This window comes from Mya arenaria, chromosome 6 (genome assembly GCF_026914265.1).
Source record: "Mya arenaria isolate MELC-2E11 chromosome 6, ASM2691426v1".
Taxonomy (NCBI): Eukaryota; Metazoa; Mollusca; class Bivalvia; order Myida; family Myidae; genus Mya; species Mya arenaria.
In genome coordinates this window covers 270,898-292,900 of record NC_069127.1, presented here as the reverse complement: position 1 = coordinate 292,900, position 22,003 = coordinate 270,898, and the positions used below count along the sequence as shown (strand labels likewise).

Below are 22,003 nucleotides of genomic sequence, written 5' to 3'. Positions count from 1 at the left end.
AACAATGGGTATACTGGTCAATGTTCGACCAAAGGCTATCATTGTTTTTGAAGGTGTAGTCCTACGAAATAAACATATTTATGAGGAATAAACATCGTGTTTATAGGCAAATTGCATTAAATACAGAAATATGTTTGAATCGGTCCAGCCCATTCTGGAATAAAACAATGTACCATCTCGATTGACGTTTAGTCTGCCTTTGTTTATTGTTCGGATTTTGTGAAATAATGAAATAGTATAGTTATTGCTGTAATATGACAACTGGAAAATATGTATGATAATTTACCAAACAAATGTCCTTCTTCATTAAATGATCTAGAGACCCTTTAAACTTAGGCCATAAAATAATTTCTGATATAATATTCCGATACCTCTTTCATATCTTGTTCGTAACAGGGACAAGGGTATGAGTTGTCTAGCTGTTGCCTTGTCCATGTTTTTAAAGTTAGGTTCTCGTGGAATTTCCGACATCTCAGTTCGTCCCACATGTCATCAGTGATGTGCGTGACGTTGTGTACCCAACGGCCTTTGACCGCTGAAATGGTGAAAGAATGGAGGAAGATTATCAACTGTGTGTTGTGCAGTACCGATAATAAACGACAGGATAATTTAGAATATGTTTAAATAATTGTCCAAATTACTAACATACTGATGATAGTATTTCATGATTAACATCATGAAAGCTCGTTTTCACAGTATTTGACGTAATTTACCGTTGTAAAAATATTATCAATGTACCTTAGAAAATAAGGAGTAACAGCCAGCAACATGCAGTTTAACTTAACATTGAATAAATAAGGATGGACGAACCTGGTGAAACGTTTGAGCCATTCTTAAGGTTCATGAAGTTATTTCTGTCTGCTAGTATCTTGCCAGAAAAGTTCCCGGGATATGTGTATCCGGCGGCCACTTGTGTATAGCTGTCGGGTTGGATACTGAATTGCTCTTGATCGTAGTTAAAGAGCAAGTACGTGTACAGACCGTCCGTTACCACAATCGCCTGCATTGACAGGTTCTGAAAAAACGACATATAAAGAGCAAGTACGTGTACAGGCTGTCTGTTACCATATTTGCCGTCATTAGAAGGTTGTGAAAATACCGACATTTAGGTAGCAGGTACGTGTACAGACCGCCCGTTACCACAATCTCTTTAGTTGACAGGTTCTAAAAAAAATCGACATTTAAAGAGGAGGTTCGTGTACAAGCCGTCCGTTACCATAATCGCCTGCATCGACAGGTTCTGAAAACACCGACCTTAAGGATCAGGGACGGGACCAGGCCGTGCATTGCATCAATTGAGGGCATTAACAGGTTGTGAAAACACCGAAATATTAAGAGCAAATTCGTGTACAGGTTGTCACTTATCCCAATCGTCAGCAATGTGTGGTTAAAACCAATCGTCAATAGGTTTATGTGTAGACTCGCTCGAACTATCAAAAACACATAAACGGTCCCTTACACGACACAAACGAACACCACTAACGATAACGGAATAGAAACGCATGCGCCTAGAACATATGGTTGTGGCACATGGACCAAGTCACTTGAACAGCGCACTGTTTCCCCCATTCTCACAATGAGCAATGAACTCTTATGCTGTGTTCCAAGGTGGTAACTTAGAATTTAATAATAATGTATTCGGGTGCATGTTTCGATTTGGTGTTTGGTGGACCATAGCCTTGCAACTGCGCCATCATGCAGGTCTTGTCAACGGGGCTTATCTCTGCGGTTTCACTGTTCTCTTATATCAATATCGAAATTTCCTTGGTCAAAATTAGACATTTTACCGCCTTGAAGTGGGCAACGGAAAGTAAATTTTTGGAGCTATTATACACTTCTATAAATGGCACAAACACTTGATCGGCAATTAACAGGCGATAATTTACCTGCTGTTTAATAAGCTCATATCCAGGCATGTAGGGTGAGTGTATGGTGGCATTTCTCCAGGTCAATGATATGGCAACATCTACGCTGAAGTCTGACCGGTTAGTGTATTGATGTAGTAAGTCCTCAATTTTCTTCATGTCCTTTGCATCTGCAGTCTTGTTTGACAGAACGTGAACGCACAGTCCGGCGCCCGTTATGTTGCGAGTGTCAATGTTTGTCCATAGAGGAGCAATAACAATGTGGTTGTCCACGTATTTCTCCCACAATGTGGAATTCTCGGCGCCGTATCGCTCATACAATGGCGGATAGTTTAGGGCAAGGAATCCATTCATATTCGGCTTTGTAAAAAAATACATCATTATTGTTGGACATTAACACATTAAAATAATAACATAATTACAAAGTAAGATACAATCTAAATTGTCATCATTAAAGCAATTGTTTCCTTGCAAACAGTTACAGAACGGAAGTCCTTCCAATTAAAACAATGTGTACTTTTGTACACTACGAACTTATTAACGACAATTACCGATACCTTGTTTACAGAACTTACCCGGAATACGTCAAAATAATGTCCGAGGTACGGGAAACGCCCATATGGAATATTTATGGGGTCCAAAATTTCGTTATCACCATGTGCACATGATACTGGGGTCTTTTCGAAGTCCAGCATGACCGGTTCTGGAGTTAGAAGACATATGTGTTTTACAATAATCAAAACAAATACGTATGTTTGCATCATGTTAAAATATAGTTTCCATGACACTTGCAGGTAAGGCAATGTATAGTTTAATTGAACACATAAAAAATGCGAAAAAACGAACGTTTGGGATTGGGAAATTTAAAAAAACAAAAAAAAACATTCTTAAAGTGCACAGCTGGATACTCTGATCGGAGATCCGATAAGAGGGATCAAGGCAAGTAGATTAAGATCAATAAACAAAGGTTGTGTACTATACACAGTTTCGGGGGTGGGGGTGGGTGGTGGATCACTTATAGAAGGCCTAAACAAGGCCTTTAAAACGATTCATTTACATATATTAAATAAAAACTTACTAAAGCATCCAAGAAATGGGTTTCCCTTGGGAAAATCCGTATCACATTTGCAGAAATAGTTACCATAACCGTCTAGGCATATCGCGTTGCGGCCGCACGGCTTTTCCCATTCAGTGCACTCATTTACGTCTTGAGATGAAACAGAAAACAACAGTTAGAATGCGGTTTGACAAGGGACAATGGTATGAACTAATTTCCGTCGCAATGGTGAACAATTGTTATAATGTGATAATCTGACAGAACAGTAAAGTAAAGCATCATACACTTTTGTATACGAACATTAAGTCATTTAATATCAGCTAGTTTTCCTAAATATAAACAAACAAGGACTTATATCATCATTTTTTATTTACTCATTTAATATCAAATAGATATAGAATAGTAGAAATGTATTAGCTGTGATTTGTACAACTGATTCATGCACGACCATTTCTCAATAGTGAATTACTTATATAGTTTTTGCCATATTAAATACCCCTTTCTAACATAATGTCTTAAAAATATAAGGGTTGTGATGGAGGCATATAATTCGCAGGCACTGACGACACAATTCATCCCATACTTGTTTCACAGTTGGTTCCCTTCCATCCCGGATTACACCTACAGTAGTAGCCGGGATCCAGGTTTGTGCACCATTGAGTCTGGTTTCGGCTGTACTTGCAGTTTGTGCCTTTAGGGTCGTTGCACTCGTTGTGGTCTAAGTAAAACACATACATGACAAGAACAAACTTTTAAATAGGTATAAAATTATCTTTAAATATTATACCTACATATATGTGTTCCTTCTTTGTGTATATAAAGTCAATCGGTCCGTATATCAATGTATTTTAATACAAATCCAGTTTTTGTGACGTCAGGTCCATATCATGTTTTTGGCCGGTATGGACCACGCCAAAAATATAATTTGGACCGCTGACGTCATATAATATGGACCGCTGACCTCGTAAGTAAATATTATAAGATTTGTTCAATTAAACACATCAAAGGCGCTTTAAAATTATTAAATGGTAAAAAAGTGTTCGGTGTAATATAAGAAATATAACACACCACTTCGGGTCATATGGCATTACAAGAACTGGCCAGTCAGCTAACGCCTCGGTCCATATACACGTTCGGGGGCTCACTGGCCGGTCCTTATAATGTCATATGACCCTCAGTGGTGTGTAATATTTCTTAAATATTAATAATAGTGCCTTGGAAAAGGTAGGTTAAAGCTATAAACTTCACCAGAGGCTTATCATGTTTATGAACATTCACACTATTATTGTGAATTAACAGTTTAAGGTCATCAATAATAACATGACTTATTACATGTGATACATATTTCTTATCGACACTATATAAATAACGACAACTTTACGAAAGCAAGTTAGCGATACAACCTTGGCAGTCCCGGCCAATAGAATCGTACGTGTTTGAAGTGGCCATGTCGTCATATCCGTTCTTGCAAAGACACATGTAGCTTCCGATGTTGTTTGTGCAATCGGCGTTACGGTGGCACGTGTTCTGACCGGTACACTCGTCAATATCTTTAAACACAATACTTTCAATATAATAATGAACGAAATGCAGAGTCAAGAAAGAAACAAAATAGCTCGAATAATAACAATCGTACAGTGTTAACAACAGGGACATCCTCTAACAAGTTTAATTATTCGCTACGCTGGTTGCTGTTGGCTATATTCTTGTTTATACGTGTATACATTTCACGTGCCTACTATGTACAGTGTGTGTATACCACATGATAAATTGGGTCATAAATGATAAGTCGGAAGGCAGCATTTTGCTTCTAATAAAGACTTCAAACGAAGATAACTTCACTTTTTCTTCGCCATAGCGCAATCTAGGCCTCTTACGGAGCCTTTTTTCCAGAGTTTGATTGAGGATTTAGTTTCTTAAATCACTTCGACAAACCTTTTCACATTACGGCCGTCTAACGGAGCACTGTCAAAACAATATTATAAAAACAGATTTGTCGAAGTGTTTGATGAAACTAATCACCTTATCAAACTCCGGTAATAAAACGAAGACGGGGCTCTTAAAGCGGCAAAGACTGCCCTTTGTTTCATTTAAAATGGTGTAGTAAAACAAAATTAATCTTTGTTTTAAGTCTTTATTTTAAGCAAAGTATTGCCTTCCGACGTAGCATATATGACGTAATATATCAAGTGGTATACACACACTGTTGTTTTAACAATTGCAAACACGAAGCTAAATGGAACACATGTACCTTACGTGTTTAATTCTAAAAGCACTTTTCATTTGCTTTATCAATTGATATACAAAAGAAATGGCTAGAAATAAATATAGCTAGAAAATAGGTCAATAACTTGAATGAAAATATGTTCTATTAGATATGTTTACGTATCGTTTGACTCATATTTAAAAGAAATTCATAATTCTTCGGTTTAATGGTTTGATTGTATATTCTACCTACCTGTACAGTTGGGTGCGGGTGTGTCCCAATGTCCGGAACTGTTACAGGTGAGACTTGTGTTGTTCCCGGTGTGATATCCACTGTCACACTTGAAAATAGCCTTACTCTCGTACGTTGTAGAATTACATTGCCTCGAACTGTGACCGGAAGTAGGCGGGTCTCGACAGTCTTAAATAAAGAATGAAATAACCAAACATAGTAGTAGTATATTTATATTTTGAACTTAGAAGTTTCAACAATTTTGAGATTTGGAAAGTATTTTTTCCGCCGATGTATTTCTACAACAATCTACGAAGTAAAACGGAGACCCATGCTGACAAATTAAAATAGAACATAATTGACCCTTACAATATACTTGATAACTAAACTTTCAGGTATGAAGATAAAGAAGACGAATAAAGATCCACATCTATTAGTACAAAATGAGCATTTAAATCAACTGTATCTGTTTCATATGAAGATAAAGCTAGTGGATTGCGTGCAGATTTAAAGATAAAAATAATAATATTGATATAATAATAATAATATGGAGCCCTTAGTTGGTAATCATTGGCACAAACAATATTACCTTTCTTTACACAACCGCTCGGGTTTGACCAATAGCCATCAAGGTGGCAAGTAATTGTTTCCTCACTAACATTGTTCCCAGATGTCCCATTGACTTTATACCCTTTATCACAGGAAACTGTCGCGTTCTCATTGTAGTGGGTATCTCCGAATGTAATGGTAGCATGAGGTGTTGTAATGTTTACACCACAATCTATAAGTTACAATGATAGAGAATAAAAAAAATGTTTATACAAAGAATACAGAATTGCATACGCTCACTAAAATATTCTGCATCTGGTGAACATATTGCTTGAAAGTTATACATCACATCCGTTCATTCAAGCAGTTTAAGATACACTTTAGTATCGTACATTGCGCTATTCATTTGTTATACATTGTCTGTTTGTTATACAAATTGTCCTTTCAATGTATAATAATAAAAAAGTCAGTTAGTTATGAAAAGTATCTTACAAAAGTTACGTTTAATGTAATTCTAAGGAAGCAGTGCTTTGGAGCTGATCACTATCAAATATGTATATGAACAGCTGACCATCAATCATGCGGACAAATAAACAATTAATTATCCAACAATTTGTGCTCTCAGTTTGATGAAAGTCAAACTGGAAAACAAACTATTTGCTCGTCGTGTTAAGATATTCATTTATAAATTCAGAGTACTTTACATTCAACTGTGACGTTCAAGAACAACCATCTAATTATCACCACATCGGAAAACAAGATGCCCATGAGGGCCTTTGTTCTACTGGCATGGCTCTTGTGGTCATGTTTAATCCAGAGCATGTATGTATGTATGGGTAATAAGCAAGACACATTTAGTTCACGTTTTGTGTTTGGGTTAGCTGAAAACGTTGCGCGTTTATTATCTGAGGACAGAGAGGTCACGTCAATGTTTCACGCTAGCATGAAGGAAATTGTCAATATTTGTTAAGATTTAAAAAAATCTGTTTTTGCTTAACCAGCAAGAGTTACCTCAATACTATTAAAAGAACAACTCGAGGAAAAGACAACACCAAATAAGACAGAGACCTGACAATTTCAAGACGTTCCCTGCCAATGGTAAACTGTAAATTCCTTGGCAAAATATCTCCCTTTCTGAAAACATTTATTTCAGTTTTCTGGACATTAAATTTGAGTTTCCATCTACGACAATATTCATAAAAACTATCTTAACCGATTTGCAAGCCATACGCCAACATTTCAACATTGTTATCAACATATGATATCAAAAAATAAGTTGTCATGTACATAGCAATACCATTAAAACAATTCAGTACTAGATGCTCTTCAATGTTATTGAAAAACATTGAATACAAGACAGGAGACAACGATTCACTTTGACGAATGCATAAAAAGCACGAAAACTCCTTCCTTAACGTGTTGTTGAACTAAACACGAGATTTAACACTTGAGTTCATACTTTTAAGAATTGTCATCATTTTACCGCGAATACCAAGTGTTATCACTTTGCGTTCAAAATATTTAAAAACGTTACTAAAATCTATGAAACTTTAATACAGTTTTTTACCCTATTTTATCATATGCGATATTGTACCATGTAAGACAAAATTATCAGTAGTGCTCATTCCACTGCGAAAACCAGTCTGAGCCTTGATTTATATATTGTAATTTTCAGCCAATGATGTCAATCGGTTATTTAGAATGCGGGTAAAACGTTTACCCAATACGCTAAATTAAGTTATACCCATATAGTTTTCCCGGTTATGATTAGATCTTGTCTTTGTTTTAATAACAAATTCAAGTGCCAAATCATACTCAAACCATGTCAATAATTCGTCCAATTCAGAAAAAAATGCTGTTTTATTTATTTGTTTGATAAAAAATGTGACCGACTATCCATAAAATATTTTATTTATTTCTTTGAAAAACAGCGATTTTTACTTTAACATAAAGAAATATGACGCAACCTTGTGCATTTTCAATATTGATGATAAATTGCTTATTTTCAGAGATTTTCATTGACCGTCCATCCTCTATATACATATTCAATCGCTCGCGGTGGGTATGTAAGCTTATTTATACTCGCCCTCATCGTCGGGAGACCAGTTGGAGCAATCGTCGGGCGGGTTGACGTCATAGTAGAGGTGACAGTAGCGCCGACTGTTGACCGCCGAGCAGCACTGCCGGAAGCCGTCCTCTAGAATTGCGTTAATATCGGTATCCATGTACACGGCTCCTATTGCGAATGGATATTCCTTACGAAGTTCGCCAAATCTAAAACATGTGCCGGTTAAGACGGATTAAAGCATAACATACTGCACCTTCAATTCAATACTCGAGCGCTCTTGCAGGAGTGCACTATTTTAATTACGTGGATAATGGATGATGTCTTTTGTCAAAGGCAACGTTCAATAACTAGCATGCGGTATAAGCGAGTATCGTTGTAAACCACATGCTAGTTACTGCACGGTTAAACTCCGTATAGACGAAAACAAAGTAAACATTTAAACATGGTATAACATATTTTATTGAATGTTTACACTATAAGACCTTACCAAAAATATATTTGGTTTGGGTTACCAGACCCTACCTACGAAATAGGCGCCGTCTGTTTGATTTTGTATTTATTAAATTTTGTTTTTCTTTTTGTTCAGTACGTTTTAATATTAAGATTAAAACCTTAAATGCTTTATACAGAAGATTACTTTAACAGCATTCTTCAATGATGAACATAACGTTGTAATATTAAGCTTAATAAATACCTACCTACCCTACCTTTTTTGAAAACGATGTTACCCTTACCAAAAAAAATATTCTGGCCTAAAGCAGCGTTTACCCAGTGTTAAAATACTTTATACATATATTATTTAGTATAATTTACGTAACATATATAATCAATTCATGCATTGTATAACTTCTTAATTGTAATATGTAGATAACTTTGCGATTGCACCGCTTATACATTTTGTAATCTTATTATCAATTATACTGTATGTTAATACATGTTCGGTTGAAGCTGTATTGTTGATATCCTGACGACTCTAAATAAGTTTTAGGCTGTCTAACTTCATCGTCGGATACTCCCGATACACTGCTGCGATTTGCTTTGTTGTGTATGAAGAGAAACCGAAGAAAGTACAGTGGTTGCCGACAATGGTCTCAACTTAACATATGATGTTAGACTTTTTACCTTAACTAATCTTAGACTTCTTACCTTATATGATCCAAGACTTCTTACCTTATATGGTGTAATACGTCTCACCTAATATAATCTAAGACTTCTTACCTTATATGATATAAGACTTCTCACCAAATATGATCTGTCTAAATATATATGCAAAAAGCTACAGAAACATGCTCAGTACCAAAAAGTTTAAACATTAACTCGGTTTAGTGGCAATGGGCAAACGCCAAAGATATAGAACACAAAATCAAAAACAAGAAACATAAAACAGCACAAAACTCTACAAACAGCACAGTGCATAAATAATATATATATATATATATATATATATATATATATATATATATATATATATATATATATATATATATATATATATAAATAGTTGGTATGTTTATCAAGAATTGTTAGGTACCGACTTGGAACGGTCAGTAAAATGACTTCTAACCTTATCTGACCTAAGACATCTTACCTTATCTGATCTAAGACTTCTTACCTTATTTGATCTAAGACTTCTTACCTTATATGATATAAGACGTCTCACCTAATAATATCTAAGACTTCTTACCTTATATGATCTATCTAAGACTTCTAACCTTATCTGACCTAAGACATCTTACCTTATCTGATCTAAGACTTCTTACCTTAACTGGTCTAAGACTTCTTACCTTATCCGATCTAGAACCTCTTACCTTATATGATCTTTTACTTCCTACCTTAACTGGTCTAATACTTCTTACCTTATTGATCTACGACTTCTTTCCTTATATGATCTAAAACTTCCAGCCTTATCTGATCTAAGACATCTTACCTTATCCGATCTTAGACTTCTTACCTTATATGATCTAAAACTTCATACCTTATCTGATCTAAGACTTCATTCAGTATCTTATCTAAAACTTTATACCTTATATTATCTAAGACTTCATACCTTATCTTATCTAAGACTTCATACATTATCTTATCTAAGACTTCTCACCTTTTATGATCTTAAACTTCTCACCTTATTTTATCCAAGACTTCTTACCTTATATAATCTAAGACTTCAACTAAGGTCTAACATTAATCAACAATAATTTGCAGTGATCTCCAAGCAATTCGAGTTTAATTAATATTTCCTTACATTCACTGCACGAGTGTATTTGTAGTATTAAACACTTTTTCAAACATATATTCTGCATTGTAAGTACTATCAGTAACATAGGAGAATAATTACCGATAGCAGCAGCGCTGTTTGATGTCGTATGGGTTGAAGAACCACGACTCGTAACAATGGGTATACTGGTCAATGTTCGACCAAAGGCTATCATTGTTTTTGAAGGTGTAGTCCTACGAAATAAACATATTTATTATATAATGTTTACAGGCAAATTGAATTAAATACAGAAATATGTTTGAATCGGTCCAGCCCATTCTGGAATAAAACAATGTACCATCTCGATTGACGTTTAGTCTGCCTTTGTTTATTGTTCGGATCTTGTGAAATAATGAAATAGTATAGTTATTGCTGTAATATGACAACTGGAAAATATGTATGATAATTTACCAAACAAATGTCCTTCTTCATTAAATGATCTAGAGACCCTTTAAACTTAGGCCATAAAATTATTTCTGATATAATATTCCGTTACCTCTTTCATGTCTTGTTCATAACAGGGACAAGGGTATGAGTTGTTTAGCTGTTGCCTCGTCCATGTTTTTAAAGTTAGGTTCTCGTGGAATTTCCGACATCTCAGCTCGTCCCACATGTCATCAGTGATGTGCGTGACGTTGTGCAGCCAACGGCCTTTGACCGCTAAAATGGTTAAAAAATGGAGGACGATTATCAACTGTGTGTTGTGCAGTACCGATGATAAACGACAGGATAATTAGAATATGTTTAAATAATTGTCCAAACTACTAACATACTGATGATAGTATTTCATGTTTAACGTCATGAAAGCTCGTTTTCACAGTATTTGACGTAATTTACCATTGTGAAAAAAGTATCAATGTACCTTAGAAAATAAGTAGTAACAGTCAGCAACATGCCGTTTAACTTAACATTGAATAAATAAGGATGGACGAACCTGGTGAAACGTTTGAGCCATTCTTAAGGTTCATAAAGTTATTTCTGTCGGCTAGTATCTTGCCAGAAAAGTTCCCGGGATATGTGTATCCGGCGGCCACTTGTGTATAGCTGTCGGGTTGGATACTGAACTGCTCTTGATCGTAGTTCAAGAGCAAATACGTGTACAGACCGTCCGTTACCACAATCGCCTGCATAGACAGGTTCTGAAAAAACGACATATAAAGAGCAAGTACGTGTACAGGCTGCCGTTACCATATTTGCCGCGGCATTAGAAGGTTGTGAAAATACCGACATTTAAGTAGCAGGTACGTGTACAGACCGCCCGTTACCACAATCTCTTTAATTGACAGGTTCTGAAAAAATCGACATTAAAAAAGCAGGTTCGTGTACATGCCGTCCGTTACCATAATCGCCTGCATCGACAGGTTCTGAAAACACCGACCTTAAGGATCAGGGACGGGACCAGACCGTGCATTGCATCAATTGAGGGCATTAACAGGTTGTGAAAACACCGAAATATTAAGAGCAAATTCGTGTACAGGTTGTCACTTATCCCAATCGACAGCAATGTGTGGTTAAAACCAATCATCAATAGATTTATGTGTAGATTCGCTCGAACTATCAAAAACACATAAACGGTCCCATACACGACACAAACGAACACCACTAACGATAACGGAATAGACACGCATGCGCCTAGAACATATGGTTGTGGCACATGGACCAAGTCACTTGAACAGCGCACTGTTTCCCCCATTCTCACAATGAGCAATGAACTCTTATGCTGTGTTCCAAGGTGGTAACTTAGAATTTAATAATAATGTATTCGGGTGCATGTTTCGATTTGGTGTTTGGTGGACCATAGCTTTGCAACTGCGCCATCATGCAAGTCTTGTCAACGGGGCTTATCTCTGCGGTTTCACTGTTCTCTTATATCAATATCGAAATTTCCTTGGTCAAAATTAGACATTTTACCGCCTTGAAGTGGGTAACGGAAAGTAATTTTTTTGGAGCTATTAAACACTTCTATAAATGGCACAAGCACTTGATCGGCAATTAACAGGCGATAATTTACCTGCTGTTTAATAAGCTCATATCCAGGCATGTAGGGTGAGTGTATGGTGGCATTTCTCCAGGTCAATGATATGGCAACATCTACGCTGAAGTCTGACCGGTTAGTGTATTGATGTAGTAAGTCCTCAATTTTCTTCATGTCCTTTGCATCTGCAGTCTTGTTTGACAGAACGTGAACGCACAGTCCGGCGCCCGTTATGTTGCGCGTGTCAATGTTTGTCCACAGAGGAGCAATAACAATGTGGTTGTCCACGTATTTCTCCCACAATGTGGAATTCTCGGCGCCGTATCGCTCATACAATGGCGGATAGTTTAGGGCAAGAAATCCATTCATATTCGGCTTTGTAAAAAAATACATCATTATTGTTGGTCATTAAACATTAAAATAATAACATAATTATAAAGTAAGATACAATCTAAATTGTCATCATTAAAGCAATTGTTTCCTTGCAAACAGTTACAGAACGGAAGTCCTTCCAATTAAAACAATGTGTACTTTTGTACACTACGAACTTATTAACGACAATTACCGATACCTTGTTTACAGAACTTACCCGGAATACGTCAAAATAATGTCCGAGGTACGGGAAACGCCCACCTGGAATATTTATGGGGTCCAAAATTTCGTTATCACCATGTGCACATGATACTGGGGTCTTTTCGAAGTCCAGCATGACCGGTTCTGGAGTTAGAAGACATATGTGTTTTACAATAATCAAAATAAATACGTATGTTTGCATCTTGTTAAAATATAGTTTCCATGACACTTGCAGGTAAGGCAATGTATAGTTTAATTGCACACATAAGAAATGCGAAAAACGAACGTTTGGGATTGGGAAATTTAAAAAAACCCAAAAACTTCTTAAAGTGCACAGCTGGATACTCTGATCGGAGATCCGATAAGAGGGATCAAGGCAAGTAGATTAAGATCAATAAACAAAGGTTGTGTACTATACACAGTTTCGGGGGTGGGGGTGGGTGGTGGATCACTTATAGAAGGCCTTTAAAACGATTCATTTACATATATTAAATAAAAACTTACTAAAGCATCCAAGAAATGGGTTTCCTTTGGGAAAATCCGTATCACATTTGCAGAAATAGTTACCATAACCGTCTAGGCATATCGCGTTGCGGCCGCACGGCTTTTCCCATTCAGTGCACTCATTTACGTCTTGAGATGAAACAGAAAACAACAGTTAGAATGCGGTTTGACAAGGGACAATGGTATGAACTAATTTCCGTCGCAATGGTGAACAATTGTTATAATGTGATAATCTGACCGAACAGTAAAGTAAAGCATCATACACTTTTATATACGAACATTAAGTCATTTAATATCAGCTAGTTTTCCTAAATATAAACAAACAAGGACTTATATCATCATTTTTTATTTACTCATTTAATATCAAATAGATATAGAATAGTAGAAATGTATTAGCTGTGATTTGTACAACTGATTCATGCACGACCATTTCTCAATAGTGAATTACTTATATAGTTTTTGCCATATTAAATACCCCTTTCTAACATAATGTCTTAAAAATATAAGGGCTGTGATGGAGGCATATAATTCGCAGGCACTGACGACACAATTCATCCCATACTTGTTTCACAGTTGGTTCCCTTCCATCCCGGATTACACCTACAGTAGTAGCCGGGATCCAGGTTCGTGCACCATTGAGTCTGGTTTCGGCTGTACTTGCAGTTTGTGCCTTTAGGGTCGTTGCACTCGTTGTGGTCTAAGTGAAAAACATACATGACAACAACAAACTTTTAAATAGGTATAAAATTATCTTTAAATATTATACCTACATATATGTGTTCCTTCTTTGTGTATATAAAGTCAATCGGTCCGTATATCAATGTATTTTAATACAAATCCAGTTTTTGTGACGTCAGGTCCATATCATGTTCTTGGCCGGTATGGACCACGCCAAAAATATAAGTTGGACCGCTGACGTCATATAATATGGACCGCTGACCTCGTAAGTAAATATTATAAGATTTGTTCAATTAAACACATCAAAGGCGCTTTAAAATTATTAAATGGTAAAAAAGTGTTCGGTGTAATATAAGAAATATTACACACCACTGAGGGTCATATGACATTATAAGGACCGGCCAGTCAGCTAACGCCTCGGTCCATATACACGTTCGGGGGCTCACTGGCCGGTCCTTATAATGTCATATGACCCTCAGTGGTGTGTAATATTTCTTAAATATTAATAATAGTGCCTTGGAAAAGGTAGGTTAAAGCTATAAACTTCACCAGAGTCTTGTTTATGAACATTCACACTATTTTTGTAAATTAACTTTTTAGTAACAGTTTAAGGTTATCAATAATAACACGACTTATTACATAACTATTTCTTATCGACACTATATAAATAAAGACAACTTTACGAAAGCAAATTAGCGATACAACCTTGGCAGTCCCGGCCAATAGAATCGTACGTGTTTGAAGTGGCCATGTCGTCATATCCGTTCTTGCAAAGACACATGTAGCTTCCGATGTTGTTTGTGCAATCGGCGTTACGGTGGCACGTGTTCTGACCGGTACACTCGTCAATATCTTTAAACACAATACTTTCAATATAATAATGAACGAAATGCAGAGTCAAGAAAGAAACAAAATAGCTCGAATAATAACAATCGTACAGTGTTAACAACAGGGACATCCTCTAACAAGTTTAATTATTCGCTACGCTGGTTGCTGTTGGCTATATTCTTGTTTATACGTGTATACATTTCACGTGCCTACTATGTACAGTGTGTGTATACCACGTGATAAATTGCGTCATAAATGATAAGTCGGAAGGCAGCATTTTGCTTCTAATAAAGACTTCAAACGAAGATAACTTCACTTTTTCTTCGCCATAGCGCAATCTAGGCATCTTACGGAGCCTTTTTTCCAGAGTTTGATTGAGGATTTAGTTTCTTAAATCACTTCGACAAACCTTTTCACATTACGGCCGTCTAACGGAGCACTGTTAAAACAATATTATAAAAACAGATTTGTCGAAGTGTTTGATGAAACTAATCACCTTATCAAACTCCGGTAATAAAACGAAGACGGGGCTCTTAAAGCGGCAAAGACTGCCCTTTGTTTCATTTAAAATGGTGTAGTAAAACAAAATTAATCTTTGTTTTAAGTCTTTATTTTAAGCAAAGTATTGCCTTCCGACGTAGCATATATGACGTAATATATCAAGTGGTATACACACACTGTTGTTTTAACAATTGCAAACACGAAGCTAAATGGAACACATGTACCTTACGTGTTTAATTCTAAAAACACTTTTCATTTGCTTTATCAATTGATATACAAAAGAAATGGCTAGAAATAAATATAGCTAGAAAATAGGTCAATAACTTGAATGAAAATATGTTCTATTAGATATGTTTACGTATCGTTTGACTCATATTTAAAAGAAATTCATAATTCTTCGGTTTAATGGTTTGATTGTATATTCTACTTACCTGTACAGTTGGGTGCGGGTGTGTCCCAATGTCCGGAACTGTTACAGGTGAGACTTGTGTTGTTCTCGGTGTGATATCCACTGTCACACTTGAAAATAGCCTTACTCTCGTACGTTGTAGAATTACATTGCCTCGAACTGTGACCGGAAGTAGGCGGGTCTCGACAGTCTTAAATAAATAATGAAATAACCAAACATAGTAGTAGTATATTTGTATTTTGAACTTAGAAGTTTCAACAATTTTGAGATTTGGAAAGTATTTTTTCCGCCGATGAATTTCTACAACAATCTACGAAGTAAAACGGAGACCCATGCTGACAAATTAAAATAGAACATAATTGACCCTTACAATATACTTGATAACTGAACTTTCAGGTATGAAGATAAAGAAGACGAATAAAGATCCACATCTATTAGTACAAAATGAGCATTTAAATCAACTGTATCTGTTTCATATGAAGATAAAGCTAGTGGATTGCGTGCAGATTTAAAGATAAAAATAATAATATTGATATAATAATAATAATATGGAGCCCTTAGTTGGTAATCATTGGCACAAACAATATTACCTTTCTTTACACAACCGCTCGGGTTTGACCAATAGCCATCAAGGTGGCAAGTAATTGTTTCCTCACTAACATTGTTCCCAGATGTCCCATTGACTTTATACCCTTTATCACAGGAAACTGTCGCGTTCTCATTGTAGTGGGTATCTCCGAATGTAATGGTAGCATGAGGTGTTGTAATGTTTACACCACAATCTATAAGTTACAATGATAGAGAATAAAAAGATGTTTATACAAAGAATACAGAATTGCATACGCTCACTAAAATATTCTGCATCTGGTGAACATATTGCTTGAAAGTTATACATCACATCCGTTCATTCAGGCAGTTTAAGATACACTTTAGTATCGTACATTGCGCTATTCATTTGTTATACATTGTCTGTTTGTTATACAAATTGTCCTTTCAATGTATAATAATAAAAAAGTCAGTTAGTTATGAAAAGTATCTTACAAAAGTTACGTTTAATGTAATTCTAAGGAAGCAGTGCTTTGGAGCTGATCACTATCAAATATGTATATCAACAGCTGACCATCAATCATGCGGACAAATAAACAATTAATTATCCAACAATTTGTGCTCTCAGTTTGATGAAAGTCAAACTGGAAAACAAACTATTTGCTCGTCGTGTTAAGATATTCATTTATAAATTCAGAGTACTTTACATTCAACTGTGACGTTCAAGAACAACCATCTAATTATCACCACATCGGAAAACAAGATGCCCATGAGGGCCTTTGTTCTACTGGCATGGCTCTTGTGGTCATGTTTAATCCAGAGCATGTATGTATGTATGGGTAATAAGCAAGACACATCTTAACCGATTTGCAAGCCATACGCCAACATTTCAACAATGTAATCAACATATGATAACAAAAAATAAGTTGTCATGTACATAGCAATACCATTAAAACAATTCAGTACTAGATGCTCTTCAATGTTATTGAAAAACATTGAATACGAGACAGGAGACAACGATTCACTTTGACGAATGCATAAAAAGCACGAAAACTCCTTCCTAAACGTGTTGTTGAACTAAACACGAGATTTAACACTTGAGTTCATACTTTTAAGAATTGTCATCATTTTACCGCGAATACCAAGTGTTATCACTTTGCGTTCAAAATATTCAAAAACGTAACTAAAATCTATGAAACTTTAATACAGTTTTTTACCCTATTTTATCATATGCGATATTGTACCATGTAAGACAAAATTATCAGTAGTGCTCATTCCACTGCGAAAACCAGTCTGAGCCTTGATTTATATATTGTAATTTTCAGCCAATGATGTCAATCGGTTATTTAGAATGCGGGTAAAACGTTTACCCAATACGCTAAATTAAGTTATACCCATATAGTTTTCCCGGTTATGATTAGATCTTGTCTTTGTTTTAATAACAAATTCAAGTGCCAAATCATACTCAAACCATGTCAATAATTCGTCCAATTCAGAAAAAAATGCTATTTTATTTATTTGTTTGATAAAAAATGTGACCGACTATCCATAAAATATTTTATTTATTTCTTTGAAAAACAGCGATTTTTACTTTAACATAAAGAAATATGACGCAACCTTGTGCATTTTCAATATTGATGATAAATTGCTTATTTTCAGAGATTTTCATTGACCGTCCATCCTCTGTATACATATTCAATCGCTCGCGGTGGGTATGTAAGCTTATTTATACTCGCCCTCATCGTCGGGAGACCAGTTGGAGCAATCGTCGGGCGGGTTGACGTCATAGTAGAGGTGACAGTAGCGCCGACTGTTGACCGCCGAGCAGCACTGCCGGAAGCCGTCCTCTAGAATTGCGTTAATATCGGTATCCATGTACACGGCTCCTATTGCGAATGGATATTCCTTACGAAGCTCGCCAAATCTAAAACATGTGCCGGTTAAGACGGATTAAAGCATAACATACTGCACCTTCAATTCAATACTCGAGCGCTCTTGCAGGAGTGCACTATTTTAATTACTTGGATAATGGATGATGTCTTTTGTCAAAGGCAACGTTCAATAACTAGCATGCGGTATAAGCGAGTATCGTTGTAAACCACATGCTAGTTACTGCACGGTTAAACTCCGTATAGACGAAAACAAAGTAAACATTTAAACATGGTATAACATATTTTATTGAATGTTTACACTATAAGACCTTACCAAAAATATATTTGGTTTGGGTTACCAGACCCTACCTACGAAATAGGCGCCGTCTGTTTGATTTTGTATTTATTAAATTTTGTTTTTCTTTTTGTTCAGTACGTTTTAATATTAAGATTAAAACCTTAAATGCTTTATACAGAAGATTACTTTAACAGCATTCTTCAATGATGAACATAACGTTGTAATATTAAGCTTAATAAATACCTACCTACCCTACCTTTTTTGTAAACGATGTTACCCTTACCAAAAAAAATATTCTGGCCTAAAGCAGCGTTTACCCAGTGTTAAAAATACTTTATACATATATTATTTAGTATAATTAACGTAACATATATAATCAATTCATGCATTGTATAACTTCTTAATTGTAATATGTAGATAACTTTGCAATTGCACCTCTTATACATTTTGTAATCTTATTATCAATTACACTGTATGTTAATACATGTTCGGTTGAAGCTGTATTGTTGATATCCTGACGACTCTAAATAAGTTTTAGGCTGTCTAACTTCATCGTCGGATACTCCCGATACACTGCTGCGATTTGCTTTGTTGTGTATGAAGAGAAACCGAAGAAAGTACGGTGGTTGCCGACAATGGTCTCAACTTAACATATGATGTTAGACTTTTTACCTTAACTAATCTTAGACTTCTTACCTTATATGATCCAAGACTTCTTACCTTATATGGTGTAATACGTCTCACCTAATATAATCTAAGACTTCTTACCTTATATGATATAAGACTTCTCACCAAATATGATCTGTCTAAATATATATGCAAAAAGCTACAGAAACATGTTCAGTACCAAAAAGTTTAAACATAAACCCGGTTTAGTGGCAATGGGCAAACGCCAAAGATATAGAACACAAAATCAAAAACAAGAAACATAAAACAGCACAAAACTCTACAAACAGCACAGTGCATAAATAAAATATATATATATAAATAGTTGGTATGTTTATCAAGAATTGTTAGGTACCGACTTGGAACGGTCAGTAAAATGACTTCTAACCTTATCTGACCTAAGACATCTTACCTTATCTGATCTAAGACTTCTTACCTTATTTGATCTAAGACTTCTTACCTTATATGATATAAGACGTCTCACCTAATAATATCTAAGACTTCTTACCTTATATGATCTATCTAAGACTTCTAACCTTATCTGACCTAAGACATCTTACCTTATCTGATCTAAGACTTCTCACTTTATCTTATCTAAGACTTCTTACCTTAACTGGTCTAAGACTTATTACCTTATCTGGTCTAAGACTTATTACCTTATCCGATCTAGAACCTCTTACCTTATACGATCTTTTACTTCCTACCTTAACTGGTCTAATACTTCTTACCTTATTGATCTACGACTTCTTTCCTTATATGATCTAAAACTTCCAGCCTTATCTGATCTAAGACATCTTTTACCTTATCCGATCTAAGACTTCTTACCTTATATGATCTAAAACTTCATACCTTATCTGATCTAAGACTTCATTCAGTATCTTATCTAAAACTTTATACCTTATATTATCTAAGACTTCATACCTTATCTTATCTAAGACTTCATACATTATCTTATCTAAGACTTCTCACCTTTTATGATCTTAAACTTCTCACCTTATTTTATCCAAGACTTCTTACCTTATATAATCTAAGACTTCAACTAAGGTCTAACATTAATCAACAATAATTTGCAGTGATCTCCATGCAATTCGAGTTTAATTAATATTTCCTTACATTCACTGCACGAGTGTATTTGTAGTATTAAACACTTTTTCAAACATATATTCTGCATTGTAAGTACTATCAGTAACATAGGAGAATAATTACCGATAGCAGCAGCGCTGTTTGATGTCGTATGGGTTGAAGAACCACGACTCGTAACAATGGGTATACTGGTCAATGTTCGACCAAAGGCTATCATTGTTTTTGAAGGTGTAGTCCTACGAAATAAACATATTTATTATATAATGTTTACAGGCAAATTGAATTAAATACAGAAATATGTTTGAATCGGTCCAGCCCATTCTGGAATAAAACAATGTACCATCTCGATTGACGTTTAGTCTGCCTTTGTTTATTGTTCGGATCTTGTGAAATAATGAAATAGTATAGTTATTGCTGTAATATGACAACTGGAAAATATGTATGATAATTTACCAAACAAATGTCCTTCTTCATTAAATGATCTAGAGACCCTTTAAACTTAGGCCATAAAATTATTTCTGATATAATATTCCGTTACCTCTTTCATGTCTTGTTCATAACAGGGACAAGGGTATGAGTTGTTTAGCTGTTGCCTCGTCCATGTTTTTAAAGTTAGGTTCTCGTGGAATTTCCGACATCTCAGCTCGTCCCACATGTCATCAGTGATGTGCGTGACGTTGTGCAGCCAACGGCCTTTGACCGCTGAAATGGTTAAAAAATGGAGGACGATTATCAACTGTGTGTTGTGCAGTACCGATAATAAACGACAGGATAATTAGAATATGTTTAAATAATTGTCCAAACTACTAACATACTGATGAAAGTATTTCATGATTAACGTCATGAAAGCTCGTTTTCACAGTATTTGACGTAATTTACCATTGTGAAAAAAAGTATCAATGTACCTTAGAAAATAAGTAGTAACAGTCAGCAACATGCCGTTTAACTTAACATTGAATAAATAAGGATGGACGAACCTGGTGAAACGTTTGAGCCATTCTTAAGGTTCATAAAGTTATTTTCTGTCGGCTAGTATCTTGCCAGAAAAGTTCCCGGGATATGTGTATCCGGCGGCCACTTGTGTATAGCTGTCGGGTTGGATACTGAACTGCTCTTGATCGTAGTTCAAGAGCAAATACGTGTACAGACCGTCCGTTACCACAATCGCCTGCATAGACAGGTTCTGAAAAAACGACATATAAAGAGCAAGTACGTGTACAGGCTGTCTGTTACCATATTTGCCGCGGCATTAGAAGGTTGTGAAAATACCGACATTTAAGTAGCAGGTACGTGTACAGACCGCCCGTTACCACAATCTCTTTAGTTGACAGGTTCTGAAAAAATCGACATTTAAAAAGCAGGTTCGTGTACATGGCGTCCGTTACCATAATCGCCTGCATCGACAGGTTCTGAAAACACCGACCTTAAGGATCAGGGACGGGACCAGACCATGCATTGCATCAATTGAGGGCATTAACAGGTTGTGAAAACACCGAAATATTAAGAGCAAATTCGTGTACAGGTTGTCACTTATCCCAATCGACAGCAATGTGTGGTTAAAACCAATCGTCAATAGGTTTATGTGTAGATTCGCTCGAACTATCAAAAACACATAAACGGTCCCATACACGACACAAACGAACACCACTAACGATAACGGAATAGACACGCATGCGCCTAGAACATATGGTTGTGGCACATGGACCAAGTCACTTGAACAGCGCACTGTTTCCCCCATTCTCACAATGAGCAATGAACTCTTATGCTGTGTTCCAAGGTGGTAACTTAGAATTTAATAATAATGTATTCGGGTGCATGTTTCGATTTGGTGTTTGGTGGACCAT

At 35.8% G+C, this 22,003-nt stretch overlaps 1 protein-coding gene across 1 annotated transcript; it reads right to left on the bottom strand.

The window, feature by feature from the left end:
* Positions 1-472: 472 nt before the first annotated feature.
* On the bottom strand, positions 473-21,149 carry LOC128236713 (uncharacterized). The gene is made up of 24 exons (XM_052951783.1): positions 21,137-21,149; positions 20,698-20,861; positions 20,283-20,395; positions 17,978-18,165; positions 16,286-16,477; positions 15,718-15,885; positions 14,663-14,809; positions 13,842-13,976; positions 13,280-13,408; positions 12,792-12,919; positions 12,239-12,577; positions 11,162-11,366; positions 10,724-10,887; positions 10,309-10,421; positions 7,995-8,182; positions 5,949-6,140; positions 5,381-5,548; positions 4,326-4,472; positions 3,506-3,640; positions 2,944-3,072; positions 2,441-2,568; positions 1,887-2,225; positions 821-1,015; positions 473-535 (listed from the first exon to the last, which is right to left on the bottom strand). Exons 2-24 carry the CDS (start codon positions 20,812-20,814, stop codon positions 473-475), a joined length of 3,822 nt encoding a protein of 1,273 aa, XP_052807743.1. The 5' UTR covers positions 20,815-20,861; positions 21,137-21,149.
* Positions 21,150-22,003: the final 854 nt, after the last annotated feature.